Source organism: Papio anubis, chromosome X (genome assembly GCF_008728515.1).
Source record: "Papio anubis isolate 15944 chromosome X, Panubis1.0, whole genome shotgun sequence".
Lineage (NCBI taxonomy): Eukaryota > Metazoa > Chordata > Mammalia > Primates > Cercopithecidae > Papio > Papio anubis.
In genome coordinates, this window is record NC_044996.1 from 33,927,309 (window position 1) to 33,951,681 (window position 24,373).

At 43.4% G+C, this 24,373-nt stretch overlaps 2 protein-coding genes across 4 annotated transcripts in view; one reads left to right on the forward strand and one right to left on the reverse strand.

Annotated features, from left to right (window-relative positions):
• The window catches only part of TMEM255A (transmembrane protein 255A), a 52,402-nt gene that overhangs the window by 16,652 nt on the left and 11,377 nt on the right, over positions 1-24,373 (forward strand). The window contains exons 3-8 of one of the 3 annotated variants that reach the window (XM_003918218.3): positions 50-112; positions 2,757-2,846; positions 7,042-7,110; positions 8,603-8,674; positions 9,085-9,173; positions 17,229-17,391. In XM_003918218.3, coding sequence (XP_003918267.1) covers positions 50-112; positions 2,757-2,846; positions 7,042-7,110; positions 8,603-8,674; positions 9,085-9,173; positions 17,229-17,391 — 546 coding nt within the window. The remainder of the gene's footprint in view (positions 1-49; positions 113-2,756; positions 2,847-7,041; positions 7,111-8,602; positions 8,675-9,084; positions 9,174-17,228; positions 17,392-24,373) is intronic. The other 2 variants (XM_003918217.3, XM_031660683.1) reach the window with 2 other exon arrangements.
• LOC108583657 (prefoldin subunit 4-like) lies at positions 20,708-24,178 on the reverse strand. Its single transcript, XM_017953783.3, has 3 exons — positions 24,051-24,178; positions 21,859-21,946; positions 20,708-21,088 (listed from the first exon to the last, which is right to left on the reverse strand). The coding sequence occupies exons 1-3, from the start codon at positions 24,176-24,178 to the stop codon at positions 20,708-20,710; spliced, it is 597 nt and encodes a 198-aa protein (XP_017809272.1).

Below are 24,373 nucleotides of genomic sequence, written 5' to 3' on the forward strand. Positions count from 1 at the left end.
TCAGCCTGACTGTCATCCCACATACTATGTATGCCATATTGCTTTGCAGCTCGGCTTTGGATCATTCCTTGGAATCATCGGATCAAACCTTATTGAAAACAAAAGGCAGATGGTAAGTTTTCATCCCTTATAGAGTCAAATTCTTCCTCTAAAAAAGCACAACATTTATGTGGATAAGTAACACATTTCTTAAGTTTGCGTGATTTGATCATAAAAGGAACTGCTACTTTGCCCTTTCTCCTAAACCTCTAGGGAATGTGTTTTACTGTGACCCTGTGATATGGGATTGGTTCTCATCTTGCTCGATGCTCCCTCACTGGCCTAGCTAGATTCCTTATGCCAAAGGGATAGAATATTCTGGATCTTGCCCTTTGCTTTCCTCCTTACTCCCAAAGGAGTGCTCCAGCCTATCCAGTCAGGCTATGATCCTCACCTAGAATGCTTTTGCTTCCATTTCTGTTACTACAGCCCTGAATTACTGGTGGCCCCACATCTTTCTCTCTGATACATATTCTTTTGGGCAAGTTTTCACAGAGAGTTCCTGCCTTTTAGGAGATTACAATATAGCAGACTTTGATTGCATGAGCAAATGTACTTGTGGCACAAAAAAAAGGTAAAATAAAATTTAAAGCCATCCTAAAGTATCTCCATTACCCATATTTCAAAGCTAAGCATGTTGTAAGATTGAAAGGAAGGACAAGCATTAAACAGAAGGTGAAGCTTCTATGTCTTAACAGGGACCCACAAGGGCAAGCTTTTGTACTTTCCTGGTTCAGTCTGAAAAGGCTTCCTCAAGGGTAAGGGTAGAAGATACAGACTGAATTGAAAGCATATTGCAGTTTTATAGAGTTGTAAATCAAGATGCCTGGTGAGTGGTCAGATTGTGATTGGGCTCCCCCTGTACAGTCTCTGTGGCACTGAAACTTTGATAATGGGGTCTATTTCACAGCAAGTTTAATCAGATAACGTAATAGTTCCAGGGACAGAGAACTCTAACCATACGTTTTCCCCCAGCGATGTGGGAAATCACCCTTAAGGGAGTTCTAATAGTTTTCTTCTTCCATTTCACCTGGACTCCCTCCTTGCCAGTTGTGTTTGCACTTTAGGCTTAAATTATTCAAAATAATGGGGGAATTTTAATTGTAGAGCTGATCATAGCGTAGCTAATAATGCCAATTTCATGACATTGTTCATACATGATTTACCAATTCTCTGTAGCACTGTAAAGTGAGAATTTTGAGGAGAGGTTTCTGAACAACTCCCAAAGGAGATAAGTATTTCCTCCTAGCCTGTTGAGGTGGGAGAACCCTAGGGTGGCCTTGATTTTTATTTTTCCGAGATGAAGTCTTGCTTTGTCACCAGGCTGGAGTGGAGTGGCACAATCTCAGCTCACTGCAACCTCCGCCTCCTGGATCCAAGCCACTCTCCTGCCTCAGCCTCCCGAGTACCTGGGATTACAGGTGCACGCCACCATGCCTGGCTAATTTTTTTTTAATTTTTATTAGAGATGAGGTTTTACCATGTTGGTCAGGCTGGTCTTGAGCTCTTGACCTCAAGTGATCCACCTGCCCCAGCCTTCCAAAGTACTGGGATTACAGGCATGATCCACTGCGCCCAGGGTGGCCTTGATTTTGATTTTCTCCTTCTCCATAGAGAGTAACTTAATGCCATGTGATCTCCCCTCTTTTCTTCCAAAAACCTCAGGGAAAAAAAGTGCTGATTCCATCTAGTTCTGAGGGTCAACACAGGCAGATGGTGGGCTCAGGTAGCATCTATCCCTGCCCCCTGGAAATGCCTTGAAATTCCTATTTTCCCCCACATTGGGTTGTAGTAGCATCTTTGTAATAGTAGACAAATTATTAGGAAAATTTCTGTTATCTAACACAATTAGAGAATAGGGCAGCCTGGTTCAAGTAAACATTTGTCTTACTTGAAAGTTTTTATATGTACCATACTGGCTGTGCATGGTGGCTCACACTTGTAATTCCAGCACTTTGGGAGGGTGAGGTAGGAGGATTGCCTGTTCCCAGGAGTTTGAGACCACTCTAGGCAACATAGGAGACCTGTCTCTAAAAAAAATTTAAAAATTTAAAAAATATGTACCATACAAAGTTGATCAGAGACTTCAATCCTTTGTAAAATGTCCTTGACATATAAGTCTTAAGTTGAATGTCCTGGTTCTTCAATGTTGCAGAAAGTCATGTAGAGTTTTGCAGGACCTCAGAATCATCATTGCCTTCATCAGTGCCCACTATAGCATCAAATAGCAGTGTGAGGGGGTAAAAAGAACACTGGACTAGGAGTTGGTGGGCACCAGGCTTTTCCACAGACTAGATGGAGACCCTGGGCACACCACTTCCCCTCACTGTGCCTCCATTTCTACATAAATAAAACAGAGGATTGAACTACCTAATGTCAAAAGTCCAACATTATTTCTGAGTCCAAGGATGGAAGGGCCATGCAGTCAAATTCCTTCATGGACAGCACGCTAGATACCAGCAAGCCTCCTCTTCATTTGGTGCTCACAGAGTGAATTTCTTAGCTTTCCTTGAAAATGTAAAAATTGCTTCAGTTGCCCATTCTCTGCCTCCCCTGCCTACCTCCCTTCCACTCATCCTGCATGACCAAAAAGAGCATTCCCATGGGGTGGTAGGCTAGAGTTCTGTTTTGCTGGAAGTCTCTTGGGGATCACCTGGTCCCCAGAGGCAGCAAGAGTGGAAGGCTAACAGACGCTTTTGTTTTATTCCCCTCTACAGCTGGTGGCTTCTATCGTGTTTATCAGCTTTGGTGTGATTGCAGCTTTTTGTTGTGCCATAGTTGACGGGGTCTTTGCTGCCAGACACATTGTGAGTATTTTTTTGTCCTGAGTTAAACTATATATACAATACCACAAGGCCGCACTGAATGTGTGCTGGATATTCAGCCCTTTGCTAAGTGCCATGAGGGTTACATGAGAGGGAGAAGACACAATCCCTTTTCTCAAGGAGTTGGCAGTCAAGGTGAAGACACCAATGGACATGCAGACATCTAGAGAACGGGGTCTAAGCTGGGGGAACAAACTCCCAGTGCCATAGTGGCTTATCTTGGATTCCAGGGGTCAGAGAAGGCATTCAGTGGTGGTAAGGCTAGAGCTAGGCCTTTGACATGTGGGTAAGATTTGGGAAGGCAAAGGGTCAAGGGAATTGCTTAGAACTAGTGTTGGGGGTAACAGGGTAGAGAGAGAGCACCAAGAAGCCACATGACTTATGGTCAATGCTGTCACCCAAACAGTCTGTGCAATGGCATCTGAAGAAACAATTCCTGGGCAAGGGGAAAAATAAGGGATGCCAGAGAAAGGCCCTTTGCCTGATTTTCTTTCGGGACCAGGAATATAAATGTAGGCCCCTCTACCAGATCCATCCCTTCTGATCTTAGCTGAGATCAGCCATCTTTTTCATCATCTTTTTCTTCTTATAAAGTCAAATGACACACCAGTAACTTTAAACATCCATAATTCTACCACCCTAACTTGACAATTTTTATTGTTTTTCCATATTAGCTGCTAAGTATATACCTATTTTTGTAGCATAGTTGCAGTCAATCATAGTATGCATACTATTTTGTATTCAACAGAAGCCATCTTAATAACAATAATTCCTTGTTTTTGTGTAGTGCATTTAGCTTTTCGATGTGCCTTCACATCTATTACCTCATTTGAGACCCACAGTAATCCTGTGATATATATAGGGCAGGCATTATTATCCCCATTTGACAAACAGTATTCATTCTGAGGCAGTCTCCATGGCAACATAGGCCTAGTGGCTAAGAAGCCTGCAGTAGATTTTGATGGCAACATGAACTAAAATGGCTTCCTTTTTTCCCCCTCTTCCTCTCACTCCTAATGTTTTTTAATAGTTTTATTGAGATATAATTCACATCATATACAATTCACCCATTTAATGTGTATAATTCAATGATTTTTAATGTATTTAGTATATATCAGTTACTTATGTGCAACCATTACCACAGTCAATTTTAGATTTTCATCATCTTGAAAAGAAACCCCATACAATTTAGGTTTCACCTCCATAATCCCCCATTCTCCCCAGACCCAAGCAACCACTAATATACTTTCTTTGTGTAAGGTATCCCTATTCTAGACATTCTGTATTAATGGAATCATATAACATATATATTCTCTTGTGACTGGCTTCTTTCACTTAGTGTAATATTTTCAAGATTAATTCATGTTGTATCAAGTACTTCATTTTTACGGACTAATAGTATTCCATTGTGTGGGTGTACCACATTTTCTTTGTACATTCACTGGTTGGTGTACATTTGAGTTGTTTCCACTTTTTGGTTATTATGAATAATTCTACCGTAAACATTTATGTACAAATTTATGCATGGATATATGTTTTTGTTTTCATTTTCATTTTCTTTCTACCTAAGAGTATAATTGCTGGATCATATAGTAAGTATGTTTATTTGTTTGAGGAACTGCCAGAGTGTTTTCCAAAGTGTCTACACTATTTTACATTCCCACCAGTAGTGTTTGATGGGTTTGATTTTGCTACATACTCATCAACTCTCATTATTATCTGACTTTTTGATTCCAGCCATCCTAGTGGGTATGAAGCAGTATCTCATTACGGTTTTGATTTGCATTTTCCTGACATTCCAATGTTTTTGATCATTGGCTCCAGTCAAAGGCAATGGGCAAAAATTCAAATTATATTTACTGGAAGTTTCCTCTAATGACCACTACTTGCTTCTGAGTCCAGGCCCTCTGTACCTCCTGCTGCTGGTGACCTGCAGTACAGCATTTGACTCAAGTATTTGGGGGTAAGACTGGATGAATATTTAAGAAAATCTTTCTGCTTATACTGTACCTGCCCTAAGACATTGGCTAGTCCTCGTTGACATCCAGAGAGTTTTGAGGAAGGAGGCTTTATTAATCTATGATGATATCTATTGGCCAACTTAAATGAAAGGCACATTTGGACCCTAGCACAGCTTGGATGGGTGAGAGCCAGCTGTCCTATTGTTGAGGCCCTTTAACATCATCTTTCCCTGTTCCTTTGGCTTAGGTGAATCTGAACTTCCTCTCAAGACCTACTACCTTCTCACTCACCCCTCTCTATGTGCTTGTGTCATCTCTCTTTTGTCTCATATTTCTTTCCTTTCCCCTCTCCCTAGTATAGCCATTAACTAGCTTGGAAAATCACTTTACCTTCTTGTACGATAGTTTCCTTTTCTTCCAAATGGACATAGTAGTAACTTACCTTTCAGGGTTAGCATGAGGATGAAATTAAATAATGGGTATGGACATGCCCTAAGAGGGCCTGGCATGGAGCAGACACTCAATATAAGGTGGCGGGCGCCTGTAGTCCTAGCTACTCGGGAGGCTGAGGCAGGAGAATGGCATAAACCTGGGAGACAGAGCTTGCAGTGAGCTGAGATCCGGCCACTGTACTCCAGCCTGGGTGACAGAGCGAGACTCCGTCTCAAAAAAAAAAAAAAAAAAAACAATTTCCTTTTCTACCCCTTCACGCCATAGTTGGTAGCCCTTCAGATTACAGAGGTTGCCAAACTCTGGCTTAGTGACCTTTTCTTGCCTTCCAGTTGTCTTGTTCTTGTTCCTCTTCTGGACCTCAATGAAGAGTATCAGCCAGAGGCAGCAAATGGGCAACTATCACACATCTGTCTTCATTTAGGGCATTTGGTGGCTGAATGCTTTTTGCAAAACCAGGAGGTGAGAAGGGCTGCAACCAGCACATTAAGCCTCCTCTTCAGCAGGATAATTATGATAATTATTCTGCCACCACCCAAACACCAAACATGGGCAATAAGCCATTCCAGGTGTGAGCATGAACACCCTCATTCCTTTCCAACCAGACTCCAGGCTAAGCTAACAAGGCAAGGTACTTTTAGAACATTGAGCAGGCAGGAGTTTCATGTAGAAGTAGCTAGCTGGTGAAAAGTCCTATATCCTTAATGGGGAGGCCGGCTAGAAGGCAGGAGGCATTTGAGTGCCAAGTACAAGAGATGCTAAATCACATGTGTGGGGAAAAGCAGCCACCGAGATGATCGGAAATGGTGAAAGAAGTAGGGGCAGAAGGGAAGGAGACAATATATAAATTCTCTCTGCCTGGGTACTTCTGCCAAACCCCAAGGTCAATTTGCATAAGTTGTTTGTCCTGTCCTAAGGTGCCTTTGGCAGAAGCCCCCTACCACTCAGGGGATGTTTAGCATCAGTCCAGAAAGTGAACAGCAGCTCCTGCCTGGAAGCTTCCAGGCAGCCCTGGCTTGTGTCTATTGGTTCTACCCCAACCCCCATGCATGATAGCTCTCTCTCATCAGGAAGCTGGCCAACCCAGCAGAGTAAATCGACTGTCCTTGAGCCCCATATTAGTTTTCTGAGGCTTGAATAGTGTTTTTGGAGTTCACCGACTTTATCTAATCTATGTAGTTGGGTGAAAATGGCTCATAGTTCAATTGAGTTAAAATCTACAGCAGCCTCAGGAGCTGCCCCTTCTCCTGAGGCTTGCTTCCCGAGCTCTTCCTTTTGAAAGTGATGTGGAAATGACAGCAAGAGGTACAAGTCAGCCAGCCTTAGTCCTGTCCGCAGGTGATAATGAAACCTCATTGTTGGAGTTCATCTCCCTTAGTTCGAAAGTGTCATTTCATAATAACCTGGAGTTTTGCATCTTGTCCCCTGGGGACTGTTTACAAGAAGACAAAGGCTAGAAGTAAAAGAAAACAGAGGAAATTTCAAGAAGCCCATTTCTCAATCAGTTTCATAATTTCTCATTAACCAAGTAGTCTAATAGAAAGTAATTTTTAAAGTATTTTTGTCTAATCTTCACTCAGTCTCCCTAGACAGGTAACTTTCAGAAATTAACCCAATCTCCTGCCTGCCTGCTTCTGTGTGTGTGTGTGTGTGTGTGTGTGTGTGTGTGTGTGTGTGTGTTTTCAAACCTTTTATTACCAAGTACAACACTTGCTGTTTTATTTTCCAAAGCCAAAACCCCTTTGGTTTGGTGTTTCCCTTTTCAGGATCTGAAACCACTCTATGCTAACCGGTGCCATTATGTTCCCAAGACATCCCAGAAGGAAGCTGAGGAGGTGAGCCAGAATGAGGCTGCATGTCTTTACCTCCTGGGAAAGTCCCCTGTTCTGCCTGAAATACCCTTTCTTTTACTCCTTTTCATGGGCCTAAGGTTTGTTTCTAGGTATGTATAGCTGATTTGTTCAGTGGGTCAGAGCACATTGCTAATGAGGCCATGGTCATAGGTTGGAGCCTCATGAGGCCTAATCAGTTTTACTTTGTTCTGTGGCCACAGGCTAACCCTCTGACCCCAGCCGGAAGCCTCCCCGTATGTGGCTTTGATCCTCAGGGGGACGATGAGCGTACAGAGGCCACAGGACATGCCCCTCCCCCATCTCTGTGGATGATGGTTCAGTTGCCTGAACTCAGTGCTCAGTTGGAATAAAAGTGGGAGCCTAAACTCAGTGCTCAGTTGGAATAAAAGTGGGAGCCCCACCAGGGCACTAGGCCTGAACTACGGAGGCAGAGCCTGAGTTCCACACATAGGATGGGTCTGGAAGCCAAATGAAGGTAACTGAGAAGCCAGATCCACCTCTATGCTCTGGGGAGGCTGGGACTGTCAGCCTGGCCCCTCTCATAACACGTCCAAGAGGCCAGCCTAATAATGCTTGAGCATGCACAGATGAGTCTCTCTTCTGCCCCAAACAGCTCTCCTTATGTTCCATGTTGCCTCAGGCAGAGCTAGATGCAATGCGTAGTGAGGCAAAGTATGACTCCAGATCATTTTGGGAGAGCTTTCATTTCAGTATGCAATAATCCCTTCCCAACCCAGGGATTTCTCCATATGAAACTGTACCTAGGCTTCCAGGAATCTTGACAATTTTGTACTCTATTAACCTCACATTGAAAGTCAATCATTCCCAAATAGTTAGAAAAATGGTAAACTTTCAGTTGGGAAGAGAAAAGGAAGGCAAGTGGATGTAAAATGGCCACTGCATTGCACAGCTTCAGGGGAAGCCATTTTACATAAAATACAATGTGAATAGGTGCCCTTGGAGTAAGGCAAAGCAGTCCTGCTCCAAAGGCACTATGCCAAATACTTTGATTATGTCTCTGCCGTCCACTTGACTACTTTTTCTTTTAACAACCATAAATTTACTATTTCTCTCACTGTTCTCAGGTTAGATAGGAGGAATAGAAATGTGTATATGATAACAGCTTGTCTGAAAGGCAGTGAGCATTTGGATGAAGGACCCAACATAGAAAAAAATGCCTATTTGCTATGAATATTCTCTATAACAAAGCAAGACAAATTTACCAGCACTTCATTGTATCTGGATGGGGGAGAAAGCTGGAAAATTTCTTGCTAAGAAGAGATGGTAAATGGAATTCTTTTCCATTTTTAAAACCTTTTTACTAACTCAAAATGTGTAAAATGTCATTGCTGTTCTCTAGATTTTGTCGTGATAGCTTTCTTGTGTTAATTTGGTGACTGTAAAAATATTAACAATGACTTCCATAGGTTCACTTGTAACCCTGGTCCCCCTAACCCTATTTTTCCTATATAAGGTCATAAGTTCCTCAACCAAAAATTCTCCTTCCACGAGGGTTATGAGGAACCTTACCCAGGCAGCTAGAGAGGTACTATTGTACTTCAGAGTGCATGCGCCGGCCCCTCTGTCTTCCTTCCCACCTTATCTGCTTTCCTCCTGTACCCTGATTTTCCCTGCCCTCATATCCTCATCTCCTCCAGTCCATTCGTTCTTCTGTCTGTCCTTCCATCTGTCCTTCCTCCTATCTGTCTCCACCATTCAGGCATGGGGCACCGAGGGCTGTGGCTGAGGCTGGACATGAGCCCAGCTACACAGTGACTTGCCTCATGCACAAGTTCGGCCAGCTCACCGCCCAGCCCCATCCCTCCCACACATTGGTGTGTTCATTTCAAAGCCATCCTTACTGTCTCCATCAGTCACTAACTCGCATTTCCAATCCCAGAGGGTCCTGCCTCCTATCCAATGCCGGCTCATCTCCTCACTGTTATATACCCTCAGGTTAACTGCCCTCACCTCAGCCGTGAATTCTGCACACCTCGCATCCGGGGCAACACCTGCTTCTGCTGTGACCTCTACAACTGTGGCAAGTAAGTGTTGAGGCCCAGACACAGGAATAACAGTTTGACCACAATGGACACTAGAAGGGCTGAGAGTAAGGAAGGGTGCATTGTGGGAATTAGGGAAGTGGAAGACATTGATCTGTTAATAGATTTTGGCTAATAGACATTACTTGCCTTCTCTGTACCAGGCGTCATGCTAGGTACTTTCACATACTTTATCTCATTCAATTCTTACTTATGATGTATGCAGAGTAATCCTCATTTTATAGATGAGGAGAGTGAAGTTCAGAGGAAACAGACAACTAGCCCAAGGTTACACAGAACTTGAAAATAATATGTATAGGATTCAAACTCAGCTCTGTCTATACCCACGTTTAATAGTATTACTGAGTACCTTCTCAGTGCCTGGCTCTGTTCTAGACACTGAAGATTCAGCAGCCAACAAAACAGAAGTCCTTTCCCCTGTGGAGCTTATATTATAGTAGGGGAGACAGTCAAGAAATACATAAATATATAATATAATGCCAGGTGGTGATCAGAGCTCTGAAGAAAAATGAAGCAGGAGAGGTAGATAGTGATGAGGTGTGTCTGTGTGTGTGTGTGCATGTGCACCTGCATGCACACTCTGTGTTAGACAGAGTAGCCAGGGAAAGCCTCTTTGAGCAGGTGACATTTGTGCAGACCTGAATGTGGTTGTGGGGGTGGGCAACCCAGGTAGATACCTGGAGAAAGAGAGTTTCAAGCAGAGGGAATAGCAAGTGCAAAGGTTCTGAGGCAGGAGCAGTTTTGGTGCTGGTTCTGCTGCAACCACTCTGGCTCTGTGCACTCCAAATTGCTAAAACATCCTTTATTCTTTCTTTCAAAACATATTTAGGTGCTAGGAATACAGAGATTGCCACTGAGGAGCTCCCAGACTAGTAAAGAGGATGAACATGTGAACAATCGATTGCAATATAATGTGATAAGTGCAGTGGGGATTAGTGGATGTGGTGAGGACTCTGGAGGCCCGATGAATGAAAGTCAGAATTTGCTGGGAGGGAGCAGTGTCAAAGAGTAGGTGATGTGGGAGCTGAAACTTACAGAATAAGTAGAGAATTAGGAGACAAACCAAAAGAAGATAGAGGTGGGAAGGATATTCCTGGTAGTTGTGAAGAGGTAGGAGGTGGAGGTAGTTACAGAAGGTGTGGTAGGAGGTGAGACAGAGGTGTAGCCAGAGATCAGATGATAGAGAACTCATTGACCATAAGAATGACTTCAGACTTGACCCTGTAGGCAATTGGGGGCCACCGAAGGGTACAGCATGGAAGACGGACTTGAGTGGTTGAGGAATGGAGGCAGCTAGGAGGCCACTGCAAGAGTGCAGGCCATAAAGAATGGAGCCTAGATCAAGTTGGAGACAATACAAAGCAGGGAATCATTTTAAGAGCAATCTGGAAGGTGGAATCAATAGGGATGTGTGCATAGGTGATGTGCACAGTGAGTGAACACCTCTCCATGCAGGGTATGTTGACCAATGTCTGTCATGCACGTATTTCCTTCAGAATCTTAGTGAAGGCGAACTGAGGGTCATGGGAGGGAGAGAGTAAGGGGAGGAACCTGCAGAGTGGGGCTGGATGGAGCTAGATTCAGAGGCAGCAGGTGGATGCAGCCCCCTCCTCACTCACATTCCCTACTGTTGGTATTTTGGGGTCAGTTACTCTGGTTTAAGGATTAAGACTTGCCAGGCTAGAGGCAGGGAGGAGAAGGCAGAGACCATACACCAGCCCTTTACCTTCTTGGCTTGTGCCAGTCTTGTTTCGTTGAAAGGTTTGGCAGTGGAGAAAGAGAAATTTACAGATTCAAATGAGGTTTAGGGATTGTCTGGGGAGTTCAATTATTTATGTTGTAATAATAACCATCACTTGTAAAAGACATCCCTCCTTAGCAGCAATGATTGAGAGCTGGCTATAACTGTACTTCCTCAGCCCATCCTTACAGACATGATCAAAGAAATGTAACTCAGGTCCTAGGGGAATTGGGGTTATTTTACTATTTTTCCTCTTGCCTCCCCTCATCCTTCTTTCCCCGATCTATCTTTCCCTTTGTTTTTATCTCCTCCCTCTTCTCTCCCTCCCCCTGCCATCCTTCTCCGTTTTCCTTGGTGCTCTCCTCTCCTTTCCCATTTCATGGCCTCCTAGGGTGGTGCTGGGAGCTGGCCAGAACTGGGCCTGAGATCTCAAGGAGAGAGGAGGCCCACTGAGAGGGCTGAGAAGTGATTCCTTGCAGACACACCTTTCTCTCTGTGACAGTGTGTTTCTGAAAAAGGTTTGAATACACAAAATCCTACTTTAAATTCCATTTAGCTGAGCCCTCAGGTGAATTGTTTTTGAAAGTGGAGGCTCAAGTCCCTTCTATCTTCCTGTCATTCTGAACTTCATAAAAATCGACTTCCTTACTTTCTTAAAGCAAGTTATACCAGAATAGTCTTCAAGGAATTTTATGAGGATCTGTGCAAAACTATGCACTCCCTAAGGGCAGGGAGCATGACTTAATCTTATCTATACTTCCCTGGCCCCAGCACAGGGCTGGGCATGAATAAAGAGCTGATGAAAAGGGAGTGATGTTTGTTGAAAAGGAACAAAAAGAAGAACTCCCTTTTCACTGGGGAAAATAAAATATTGGACTAGGCAACTGAGAGGGGTCATGGGAACAGTCCTGCTAAAGATCTTCAAGTCTAGAAATATCTTTCACCTACCTAGTGCCTGGAAGTCAGCCCCAGACACCTCTCAAAGCCCTTTCCCAAGTCTGTAGTGCTAAGATTCCAAGGGCAAAACCACTAGAAAAGGACTTCCTTAGCTTTTCCTGAGGAAACAGTCCCACCAGGCCATAAACCCGGGCTGAGACTGAAGAGGCGAGGGTCCACAATAGAGGAAAACGTTTTTTCTTGACCTGGGGCTTTTTCCACCCAGAGCCAAAGAGATCTAAACTCAAGGCCTAAATATAGCTAGCAATAAGCATTCTGAGGCTTGGAGACTTTAATTTTGCCAAATGTGTATTTGTTTTCCTCACACGAAGCCTATTTTTAATCAATTGCCAGCTCCTCCAGTCCATTTCCTGGAAAGGAGGCCAAGAAAAAAAAAAGTGGGAACAAAAACATCAGGCAGTCATTTGTACAGTACTACAGAAACAGAGTCTCTACTGTCCCCCCGAACCCACAGACCTTCTTTGACGTCAGGGGTGTTGAGGGTTTAATACCAAACATAGATTATTCTATTTAGCCTCATGCAGGAAGGTGGCTTTCTCTAGGACACAGCTCCTCAGCTGTGTCCTTTCAGAGTAAAGTACAGAGAAAGTTGCCTTTCAGAGTACTTCAGGCTTTCACCTACTCACTCATCTTTGGAAAGGTCAAATCAATATCACTGGTTTTCAGCACGTAACCTAAAGGAAATGAAGTGATTTGTGAACAGCATTAGCTGGTAACAAAATGAAGAAAGATAGCCTACTTCCATTCACTCCTTTCTTCGACAAACTTTTCTTGAGCTCCTACTATGTGCTAGGGGCTGTTCTAAAAGAATGGGCATCAATAAGACACAGCTTTGCCCTTAAGGAACTCAATTTGCCAGGGGGATGGCAGGGAGGGGGACTTAAATGTATATGCAGAATGCATACAGCAGGAGAGAGACACACAGAGGCTGGCCGTTGCCACTGCCTGTCCACCAAGAATTGGTGAGTGCTCCAGGCCCTTATGGAAGAGCAGAAGGATACCCTCCTGCCTTATCTAAGATCTTCTGCTGCCTACTTTGTTAAGTAGGAGACTGAAACACAGAGAACTTATCCGTTTCTCTAGGTCCACCCAGAATGTTGAGAGCAAGGGGGTAAAAGCCCACATTGGGTAATCAATCTCATGATCAATACAATAATTAGTCTTTGCACTCAGTTACTCATTCACCGAGTATTTATTGATGACCTTTAATGTTTCTACCACTGTGCTAGGCAGTGAGAGAGACCCAGAGGAATGTTAAGAGACGACCCTTGCCCTCAAAACGTTGCGATTTCAACAGAAACATCATGTCGGCCTTGGCCTTGATTGTAACATTAGCACCAGCACAGTATTTAGCACTGATACGCTCCCAGTACATATTAGATTAAATAAATAACTGAATTGTTGATATACACAAAGTGCCAAACTAAGAGGAATAGACTATGGGAGTCTAAGGAAAAAGCTAATGAATGGGTAGTGGCATCTTTGAAGAAGGCACTATTGAAGCTTTGAGCAGTGAGAGAGATTAGGATAGGCAGAGAACAGAAAGCAATACCTTCAATGCAGGGGGAGAAATCTGAGCACAGGTTTGGAATTAGTACCCAGCATAACCAGTGTGGGGCTTCTGTGGACTCCAGCCTGGCTGGAGTGTGTATTCCATTTTGGGACTGGACTTTGGCAGACTGAGGAATTTGAACACTTCCCTGAAGGTACTGGGGAGCCACAGAAGGGTTTTGATTAAGCGAATGACATATTTTTAAAAGTGTTTTAGGAAGAGTAATCAGGCAGCAGTAGAGTCTGGCAGGACAGCCTTACAGTGATGGAGGCATGAGGATGGGAGCAGTGGGAATGTAAAAGGTGCAATTTCAGAGGAAGCTCTGCCCAGAGACTGAAGCAAATGGGATCCTGAATCTCAAGCAGAAAAAAACCACATTAATTTGCTAAACCCGAACCATATCTAAGAATTAGCTTTCTTTTCCTTCATGGTTCAGTGAAAAAAAAAATTAAATAGCTGCTGGAACCACTCAAACTGAAACCAAGTATATATTATCTAAAATTATTGAATATTTTAAGACAAACTACTATCCTATTCCCATATTGTGGTTTGTGCCTACAAAGTCTTAATACTGGCCAGGCACAGTGGCTCACACCTGTAATCCCAGGACTTTGGGAGCCCGAAATGGGAGGATAGATTGAGCCTAGGAGTTCAAGACCAGCCTGGGCAACATGTCAAAACCGCAGCTCTACAAAAATTAGCTGGGCATGGCGGTGTGAGCCTGCAGTCCCAGTTACTTGAGAGGCTGAGGTTGGAAGTTCACTTGAGTCAAGGAGTTTGAGGCTGCAGTGAGCCATGTCTATACCACTGCATTCCAGCCTGGGTGACAGAGCAAGACCCCGTCTCAAAAAAAAAAAAAAAGGAGAAAAAAAAGAAAAAACCCAACCAACCAACCAACCAACCAAACAAACAAACAATAAACAAAATAAAGTGTTAATACCTTTAAGAACAGGGTTCAAAGGTTTGAATTGTGTTGCCAGAGGCTGGCTCTTAGAAGGAACAAAATGTAGCTACATATTTTAGTGGGGGATCTTATTATATGTCGGAGTACTGCTTTCATGCCTGCTGGCATTACATCCCCAGGCTCAGAGAAGTTAAGTAAGTAACCTAAGAGTAAGAAAGTAAGTTGCTAGAGTCAGCATCTGGTGACAAAGCATAGATGACAGAGCCAGGATTCAAACACAGTCTGACTTCAGAGTCAGCTATGGCATACTGCCTGCCTATATATACTACTAGTCCACCCTCAGTGTTTTAGGAGGCAGGCAAACATAATTTGGGGGATGTCAGAAGTTGACTCCCAAGCCACAAAGGTGCTCCTACAGTTCCACACTCACCCATACACAGAGGCCTTTGCTGTTCAGAGAATAGTCCTTGTACAGCTGTCCCTTTTGGGGGGCAGTAAGTAATCTGTGCATCCTCCCTACCCTATCCCCAGGGCCTAGTACAATGCCAGCTAATAGGAGACAATGTATGCTTATGCATGGGCTCTTGAGATATGCTCCTGAAAATACTGAAATCCAATTCAAACTCTGATTAATTGAAACTCCCTTAAAATTCCACTATGGGCCGAGTGTGGTGGCTCACACCTGGAATCCCAGCACTTTGGGACACTGATGTGGGAGTATCACTTGATGCCAGGAGTTCAAGACCAGCCTGGCCAACATATCAAGACCCTGTCTCTACAAAAAATATTAAAAAAAAAAATTCCACTACGGGAGCTTACTATTAAAAACAGTGGGTCTCAAACACTGATGAGCTTGTTAACACAAATTCCTGACCCCATCCCCAGAGATTCTACCAGATTCACTAGGACTGGGGCTGGGCCCAGGAATCTGCATGTTTAACCATCTCTCTTTCTCAAAGATACGGCCACAGATACACGCAGAGACACCCACAGGCACACACAAATAATGCACTGATACAAACAGGCAGACACACATAGACACAAACACAGATGATTCTGAGGCAGTCTGCCCTGTAACCACACTGACTTCACCTCTTTAGAGAAACACTGACTTTAAAGAATCTGAAGATAAATTCATCTGTAAAGTTTAAGTCTTTTCATATGTGAATAATCCCTCTCTGATTCATTTTGGAGATCAACCTTTGATTGCTTTTCTTTTTCCTTTTTTGCATTCTTATAGCAGGGGAGTCACATGTAATAACCATCCTAATGCCAGGGTGTTTCGTTGTGACTTTAAGAACCACAGTGTTTTGGATTCATAATGAACTCCAGTGGCCAAGTTGTAAACTAGTTTGTGACATCCAGGAGGACAGGAACTTTCATTTAATTAATTCCACAGGTATTTATGTAACACCAACTGTGTGTCAAGCACAGCAGTGAGCAAAATGAACTGCTCCTGCCCTCATGGAGCTCATGTTCAAGTTGGGGAGGCAGACAATAACGTAGTAGACACAACAGTAAGATATTTTCACATAGGAAAGAATGCTACAGGGAAATTAGAAAAGGGTGATGTATTGCTTAGCTTGGGCTGCTATAACAAGATACCATAGACCAGGTGGCTTAAACAACAGAAATGTACTTATTTCTCACAATTCTGGAGGCTGGAAGTCTAAGATCAGAGTGCCAACATGGTCGAGCTCTGGTGAGGGCTCTCTACCTGGCTTGTAGCCACTTCCCCTCTGTGCTCACAGTGACATTTCCTTTCACATTCAAGTAGGGAGGGAGAGAAAGAAAGGCTGGTGGGGGGTGGGGTGCGGAGCGGGGAAGTCAGGGGAGAAGGCGGAAAAAGAGGAGGAGGAGGAGGAGAGAGAGCTTCCTTTTCTTATAAAGCCACCAATCCTATCTGATTAGGGCCCCACCCTTATGGCCTTATTTAACTTTAATTATCTTCTAAAAGTCATGTGTAAAAATACAGTCACATTGGGGGATAGGGCTTTAACATATGAATTTGGAGGGACAAAATTCATTCCATAGCAGATAATGTGATAGAGAGCAACAGGGCTGGGAAGGGGTGTCTTTGGACAGAGTGGTCAAGAAAGGCCTCCCCACAGAGGCAACTTTCAGGTTTTGTGCAGCAACTCAGCTTTAGTTCTTTACCAGGACATTGGTTTTTGTTTATTTGTTTGTTTGTTTGTTTCATTTTGAGAGGGCACACACTGAAGTCTTTGAAGCCTGAATTCAGGTCCCAGTTCTACCACTTATGACTTGGGCAAGTTCTTTAACTTCTCTATGCTTCACTTTCTTCATCTGTAAAAATGGGCATGATGATAGTTCCTATTTGATAGAATACTGTAAGGATTTGCAGAACTTTCTGCAATGATGGAAATGTTCTGTAATCTGCTGTGTCCGGTATAGTAAACACTAACCACATGCGAGTACTGAGCACTTGAAATGTAGCTGGTGAGACTTACCAACTGAATTTTTCTTTTTACTTAATTTTACTTAATTTAAATTTAAATAGCCACGTGTGGCTAGTAGCAACCATATTAAACAGCACAAATTTAATGAATTCACATATGTGAAATGCTTAGCACTGTGTCTGGTACATAGCAAGTATCGATAAGTGCTATCTAGGATTAGTGTTAGTGATGTTTACAAGTGTTTTTCTGGCAGGTAGAAGGATTTTTTTCGGGGAGTGGGGATAAACAATCACACTTTGATTTATTATAGTGCATGGCTATGATGTCTCTTACTATAGCTCCCCACCTGCCCACCTGTCTTTTCACTGAGCTGTATGGTAGCCCAATCCCAGGGTTGGAGAGGGGGTTGGGGAGGACAGCCTGCTCCCTGGGGACTGACTGGAGCGTGCTCCTCCCTGTTCAGCCGGGTGGAGATCACTGGTGGGTACTACGAATACATCGATGTCAGCAGTTGCCAAGATATCATCCACCTCTACCACCTGCTCTGGTCTGCCACCATCCTCAACATTGTTGGCCTGTTCCTGGGCATCATCACTGCCGCTGTCCTTGGAGGCTTTAAGGACATGGTAAGGAAAGAATTGACTTTGCATTTCACAGTGGCCCCTGTTGGGGATAGGGGGAAGGCTAGGCAGTTGGGGGAAATGCAGACACATATTTTGAAGGGAGGAATCAGAAGCAATTGCTTCAAGGATGTAGCTGCCTTCAAATGTGTCAAGTTGAAGGAGCCAGGTAATGTTATCAGTCTGCAAATATTTCTTGTTATACACAAATTACCTTGTTCTGGAGGCACCTTCTGGGGGTGGGGTGAGAGGAGGAAGGGGTGTTCTCAGTTCCCCCATTCGCACTGGTTATGTAAACATAGTAGCCCACACTTTTAGTAAAATTTTTTGGGAATAGTTTTCCCCTAACAAACTTTGGGAGAGATGGAAGGAAAGGTTATTCTAGCTATAGGTGGGATTAATGCTAGTCTCCCCCTCCCCAGGTATTTCATCCTGAAGTTTCTTCAGAAAGAGCATCTGGGCTCTTTTCTGTTTGCATTCGCAGAGCCAGCTCTAGGCTAGGCTGCTTGCCAGGTCTTGCCTTCAAGTTGAACCTCAAACTCAGCCTCCCCACTTTCCATTCTTCCCTTCCAAATCTTTTCTATTTGTGTGTGTGTGTCTGCAAAGGCACACCAGGACTCAGCATTCAGTAGGTACTCCATATAGTAGGCTTCTTTTTTTCCTTTCCCTTTAAGGCATTTCTAAGCATTTATTTGCTTATTTGATAAACCTAGATCTCTAATTATGGAGACAATAGCTTTGAGTTATGGTTATCAACCTGGCTTCATATAAAAATCACCTGCCCAGCATGGTGGGTCATGATTGTAATCTCAGCCCTTTGGGAGGCCAAGACAGGAGGACTGACTAAGCCCAGGGTTTGAGACTATGCTGAGCAACAGCCCCTGTCTCTATTGAGAAAAATCAACTTTTTAAAATTAGCTGGGTGTAGTGGCACATACCTGTAGTCCCAGCTACTCGGGAGGCTGAGGTGGGAGGATCACTTGAGCCCAGGAGGTTGAGGTTGCAGTAAGCCATGACTGCACCACTGTGCTCCAGCTTGGGTGACAGAGTGAGATCTTGTCTATAAAAATAAAAAAAAAAAATGCTTGGGCCCCTTCTCTGATTTAATTGGTCTAAACTGAAGCCCAGGCATCAGGTTTTTGTTTTTGTTTTTGTTTTTAAGCTCCCAGGTAATTCTGATCTGCAGCCATGATTGAATACCACTGCTTTAAATGAACGTCCCACATCTGTTTATGGAATTATTTTGTGCCTAAGAGGGACTTTCCTTTGACGCCAGAAATTAGCCCCTAGGCCCTTGGCTGTTTCTGTCAGATTTTGGGGTCCCTGAAGAACAGAAACCTGAAAGGCAGTTTGTAATTTGATCCTGGACTGTCAAAAGGATAAATGTCGGAAAATGAAAGGTGGGGTAGGACAAGGGAAAAGAAAAACACTCTATCGTTTTGGACCGCAAGTCTCCAGCAGTACTGGGCTGACTGGAAGTATTAAGTGTTCCTGCTAGTGACTCTAAGTCAAGAGAAATCCTTTCCTGCCCGTCTGCACTCTGTCTTTCTCTCTTCTTTCTCTCCCTCTCTCATCTGCGCATTTCTCATCCCAGCTTCCCTCCCCGGACTCTGGAATGCCCAAGCACTAACAAGTAGGGGAAGCATCAACAAAGGTGGAGCCCCAGGAGGGAAAAGGATTTCCTGTAAATTTGGCCTTGAGAAAGCTTTCAGGTTAGAGAGCTGCAAAAAAGCTGTTTCTGGGTTGGGGCTTCTTTGGAGAAAAGAAAGCCCTTTGTTCTTGGAGACTTTCCCCAGGGGGGCAGATGAAAGTACAGGTATTGTGTGGAATCTCAGCAGCTTTGGCTGGAAGAGAAGCTCCCAGGTTTGGCGAGTTGAAGAGATGGGACCTCAGGATGGGCATTAAGAGTTCTCTAAATTGTCCCTAGAGCTTTCAGCCTTGGATGGCAAAGCTACCTTGATGCACAAATGGAGTAGGTGGTAGCTACTTGGTAGGCTCTGTGGGGTGCCTGTAAGGCTTCCTCCCTCTCCAATTTTACCCTACTGTGGGTGCTGAAACTGCCACCATGTTTTATTCCTTACTTTAAGATAAGCATTGTCCTTTTTCTCCTTGTCTGCTTTCCAAATGCATGTATTAAACAAAGGAATAGGCTTGTAGGCCACAGAGGTGTTAATACTTTGAGTTACTAATCTCTCAGCGTGAAGGATTTGATAAGACCCTTTCCATGGTGATGGAAAAAATTGGATTTTGAAGGCAAAGGGCATCTGAGGAAGACAGGGAGAGTGGCTAGATGGACACTTTCAAGAAATTTCTGGAAGTTGGAAAGAAGGGAGGAGTAGGAAGGTGATAAGCTAAGGAATACAACCCTGCCAAGCTTTTAGCCTTAGCTTTAGTCCCCTGTTTTCCCTCACTGTGCCCCTTTTAAAAAATTGAGGTGGAAGTCACAAACATAAAATTGATCACTTCAAAGTGTACAATTCAGTGGCATTTAGTACACTCACAATGTTGTGCAATCATCATTTCTGTCTAGTTCTAGAACTTTTTCATTACCTGAAACCTGTACCCATTAAAGAGTCACTTCTTGTTGCCCCTTCCCTGAGCCCCCAGCAACCCCTAATCTGCTTTCTGTCCCTATGGATTTACCTATCACAGGTATTTTCTATAAATGGAATCATGCAATATTTGAACTTCTGGGTCTGGCTCCTTTCACTTATCATAATTTTTATTTTTAAGATTCATCTACCTTGTAGCATATATCAGTGCTTCATTTCTTTTTATGGCTGAATAATATTCCATTGTATGGATAGACCACATTTTATTTAGTTTTTTATCCATCGATGTACATTTGGGTTGTTTTCACATTTTAGCTACCGGAAATAGTGCTGCCATGAACAATCATGTACAAGTACTTGTTTGATTGCCTGCTTTAATTCTTTTCCCACCTATGGGTGGAATTGCTGGGTCTTTTGGTAATTCTATGTTTAACTTTTTGAGGAGCTGCCAAACTGTTTTCCATGGCAGCTGTGTCATTTTACGTTCCTACCTGCAGTGTGTGAGGGTTCCAATTTCTCCACATCCTCACCAACATTTTCTTGAAAAAAATTATAAACATTCTAGTGGGCGCAAAGTGGTATCTTGTTGTGGTTCTGATTTGCACCTCCCTGCTGACCAGTGATGTTGGGCATCTTTTTATATGTTTGTGTGCAATTTGTATGTATATCTCCTTTGGAGAAATATCTATTCAAGTTCTTTGCCCATTTTTTTCTATTTTCCAAACAATATTATAGTTTGTTAAACAAAATTTTAAAGTATTATAAAATGTTTAATTTTCATCAGCTTCAAGGTTTATGTTACCCCCAAATTTTGTATATAACTGAAGTTTCAAATCTGCTAACACTCTCTGAATTGGTACCACTGTGGATTCTAAGGCATCAGTTTCTTCTTGCCAATTTTTCTTTGCTTCTTCTAACATTTCTTGTGCTTCATCTTGAGAATGGCTAATGAAAACATCACCAATTTGATAAGGTATCATTAAGCAGTCATCATCTGCAAGCATGATGTCATTGCAAACATCTTCTAAATTGTGGAGTTGTTTCCTTTTTACTTCTGTTTCTTCCTTCAGCTCTGTTATCCTACTCATATTCCTTGCAAATTTGTTTACCTTTTGTTGATCTTCAAAAGTAGCATTGAAATTTTCTGCAGCCTATAAACAACAGTACTAGTAGCACCTACCTGTGGACTTGTGAGGGCTGATGTGATAACCCAGGTAAAGTGCATGTATTAGTCCATTCTCACACTGCTATAAAGAACTGCCCGACCGGGTGCAGTGGCTCACACCTGTAATCCCAGCACTTTAGGAGCCTGAGGTGAGCGGATCACGAGGTCAGGAGTTTGAGACTATCCTGACCAACATGATGAAGCGCTGTCTCTACTAAAAATACAAAAATTAGCCAGGTGTGGTGGTGCATGCCTGTAATCCCAGCTACTCGGGAGGCTGAGGCAGGAGAATCACTTGAACCTGGGAGGCGGAGGTTGCAGTGAGCCGAGATCGCACCATTGCACTCCAGCCTGGGCAATAGAGTGAGACTCCGTCAAAAAAAAAAAAACTGCCCAAGACTGGGTAATTGATAAAGAAAAGAGGTTTAACTGACTCAGCTCTGCATGACTGAGGAGGCCTCAAGAAACTTACAACCATAGCAGAAGGGGAAGCAGGCACATCTTACATGGCAACAGGCAAGAGTGCATGTGAAGGAAGCAAAGGAGGAAGAGCCCCTTATAAAACCATCAGATCTCTTGAGAACTCACTCACTATCATGAGAACAGCATCATGGGGAACCACCCCTATGATCCAATCACCTCCCACCAGGTCTCTCCCTCAACACCTGGGGATTACAGGGATTACAATTCAAGAGGAGATTTGGGTGGGGACACAAATCCAAACCATATCAGTGCATCAAGTGCGTAAAAGCCAACCTCAGTCAATGGGACCTTCAGTTTCCCACACCCTAAGGACAAGGCCTGGGCTGCAGGGTCCTCATGCTCCCCAGAGGCACCATCAGTACTGAAAGAGGTGCCCAGAGCCCTCCATGGATTCCGACCTGGGGACCCCCGCCTCAACAAGCCAGATGCCTCAGCAAATGCTCAGGGCCCTGGGTGCAGACAGGGCTCCCCATGGAGCAGCTGTAAGGGCTGGGGGCCCCAGTCTTGGGCCCCACACTGAGCTTCAGAGCTGGGCACCCCCAGCATCCCACACCCTCCACTCCCCTGCTGTAGCTGGGACCTGGCCACTCACCAAGAATCCTGCCCATTTTTAAATGTTTTGTTGTTGTTGAGTTGAAAGAGTTCTTCATAAATAGCGGATACTAGACCATTATCAAATATGTGATTTGCAAGTATTTCCTCCCATTCTGTGAGTTGTCTTTTCACTTTCTTGATAATGGCCTTTGATGCACAAAAGTTTTTAATTTTGATGAAGTGTCATTTATCTATATTTTATTTTGTTGCTTATGCTTTTAGTATTATATCTAAGAATCTATTGCCAAGCCCAAGGTCATGATTTCCACATTTTTGTCTAAGAATTTTATAGTTTTAGGTGTTACATTTAGGGCTTTGACACATTTTGATTTAACTTTTATATCTAGTATAAGGTAGGGGTCCAATTTCATTCTTTTTCATGTGGATATCCAGTTTTCCCAGCACATCTGTTGAAGAGACTGCTCTTTCCCTACTTTATGGTCCTAGCAACCTTGTCAAAAATCAATTAACTGCAGATATATAGATTTGTTTCTGCATTCTTAATTTCACTGTTATCTTTGATCTCCTGAGGAAAAAACGGGTTTGCTGATGGTCTGTCCTGATAGGGGCAATAATGGCCCCTAACCCTCTACAGAGTGCTTTTGCACAATTAATCTTCACTATTACTACCTTGTGAGGTAGGTCTCTGTTTAACAGGTGAGGAAACAGGCCAAGAGGGGTCAAGTGACTTGCCCAGAGCCGAGTAGCAGAACTGGGACTGGAGCCCAGATTTGTCAAATGCCAGAGACTTTGCTCTTTCTATTCCATCCCAGCTGCCCCTGACTAACATTTAGATAGCCCTTTCTGGTTCTATGAGTGTTTTAACAGATATTATCTCCTTTGTTTAGTTGATTTAATTTAAAAATTAAAAGCAAGTTGTTTTCACCTGTTGGGAGCTTCTTTCACAGTACGGAAGGAGAGCAAGAGAAGTACTGAGCATTATCAAATGTAAATCCTGGGAACTCTATCAATGACCAGGGCAGAAAAAAAATGAAAGCAAAGATCCCGGGAGAGGATCTTTGATTCAAGAGATTAGAGAACACCAGTGGGGGCATAGATAAGGATACCAAGGAGGAATCATTGCCTAGATCACTCTATTAAAATAAGACCATGGTGTAAAAAGTTCAGGAACATCATTCAGGTGAGCCTAAGTACAATCCTTGGCCTACATCCAAGTGTGGTTGGTGACTTGTGATGTGCCTCTCCCTGAGTAGAGTCCCCCGGGTCTGCAGGGAGGCTCAGGGGTGCTAGCTGATGAAAGCCATTTCCAGAGAGTGAGGACAGGGGCTGTGAGCTGGCAGCCTTCAATGGAATCAGCTAGGAACCACCATTTCCAAAGCTGTGGGATCATGAAAGGAACCCTGACAAGAGGTGCTTGGTGAAAAAGATCTTAAATAAATGTTTGAAGAAGAGTTTGTTGACCAAAGATATGAGGATTTGAGACACATTTTTAAAAAGTGAATATATCTTTCCATTTTCTCCTAATTGGTATCGCTGGTTTAGAGTAAACTGGAGAGGGAAAAAAAGTAGCATTCTTTCCAAAGTCCACAATCATTGTTTCAGAATAGACTCAGTTTTGTCCAGGCAAGATTGCTTTCACCATTTCCTGTGCTACCTAGTAACCTTTTGTGTTACTGGAGCTCAGAATGCTACTGATCAATAATGGCGGGGGGGGGGGGGGCGGGGGTTGTCTCACAATGTAAGTCCCAGAATTCTAACAGAAATACACATACACACACACACACAAACACACACTCCTATATGTGCACACAAATAGAAACAGGGCCCACATTTATTGTAAAATCAGATTTATTGATTTAAAATATAACCAGACCACTATTTTGGGCCATCTCTTTTGCCCCATCCCTGACCAAGTTTTCACTCCATTCCCCTCCCTCTTCTTCCTTCTCTTGTTGGCTTGTCCATTTTCTCTATATCCTCTACCCCCGACTCTCTTCTCTTCAGAGACTTTCCTATACCCATTTAATCTTACTCTCATGTTTTTTCCGTGTTGCCTTCTCTATAATAGTCAACTTCCTTTCAAATATTGTCTAGACCCTTGGCCTTGCTGAACACACAAAAACTTTTATATAGTTTACATTGCATGATTGTTTCTCCGCAGTTAGGCTTAATTCATTTAGATAGAAGAGCTGGTTTCATTTTGCAAGAGCTGGAGGGTGTGTTTTTAATGGAT

Excerpts from the sequence above, each read along its gene's own strand:
- LOC108583657 (XM_017953783.3), bottom strand. The coding sequence starts at position 24,178 with ATGAGAGTAAGATTAAATGGGTATAGGAAAGTCTCTGAAGAGAAGAGA. Across the intron at positions 21,947-24,050 it reads GGGAATGGAGTGAAAACTTG|TACTGATGGTGCCTCTGGGG; the intron begins GTCAGGGATGGG and ends CACCTCTTTCAG. Across the intron at positions 21,089-21,858 it reads TGAAGGTCCCATTGACTGAG|GCTGCAGAAAATTTCAATGC; the intron begins GTTGGCTTTTAC and ends TGTTGTTTATAG.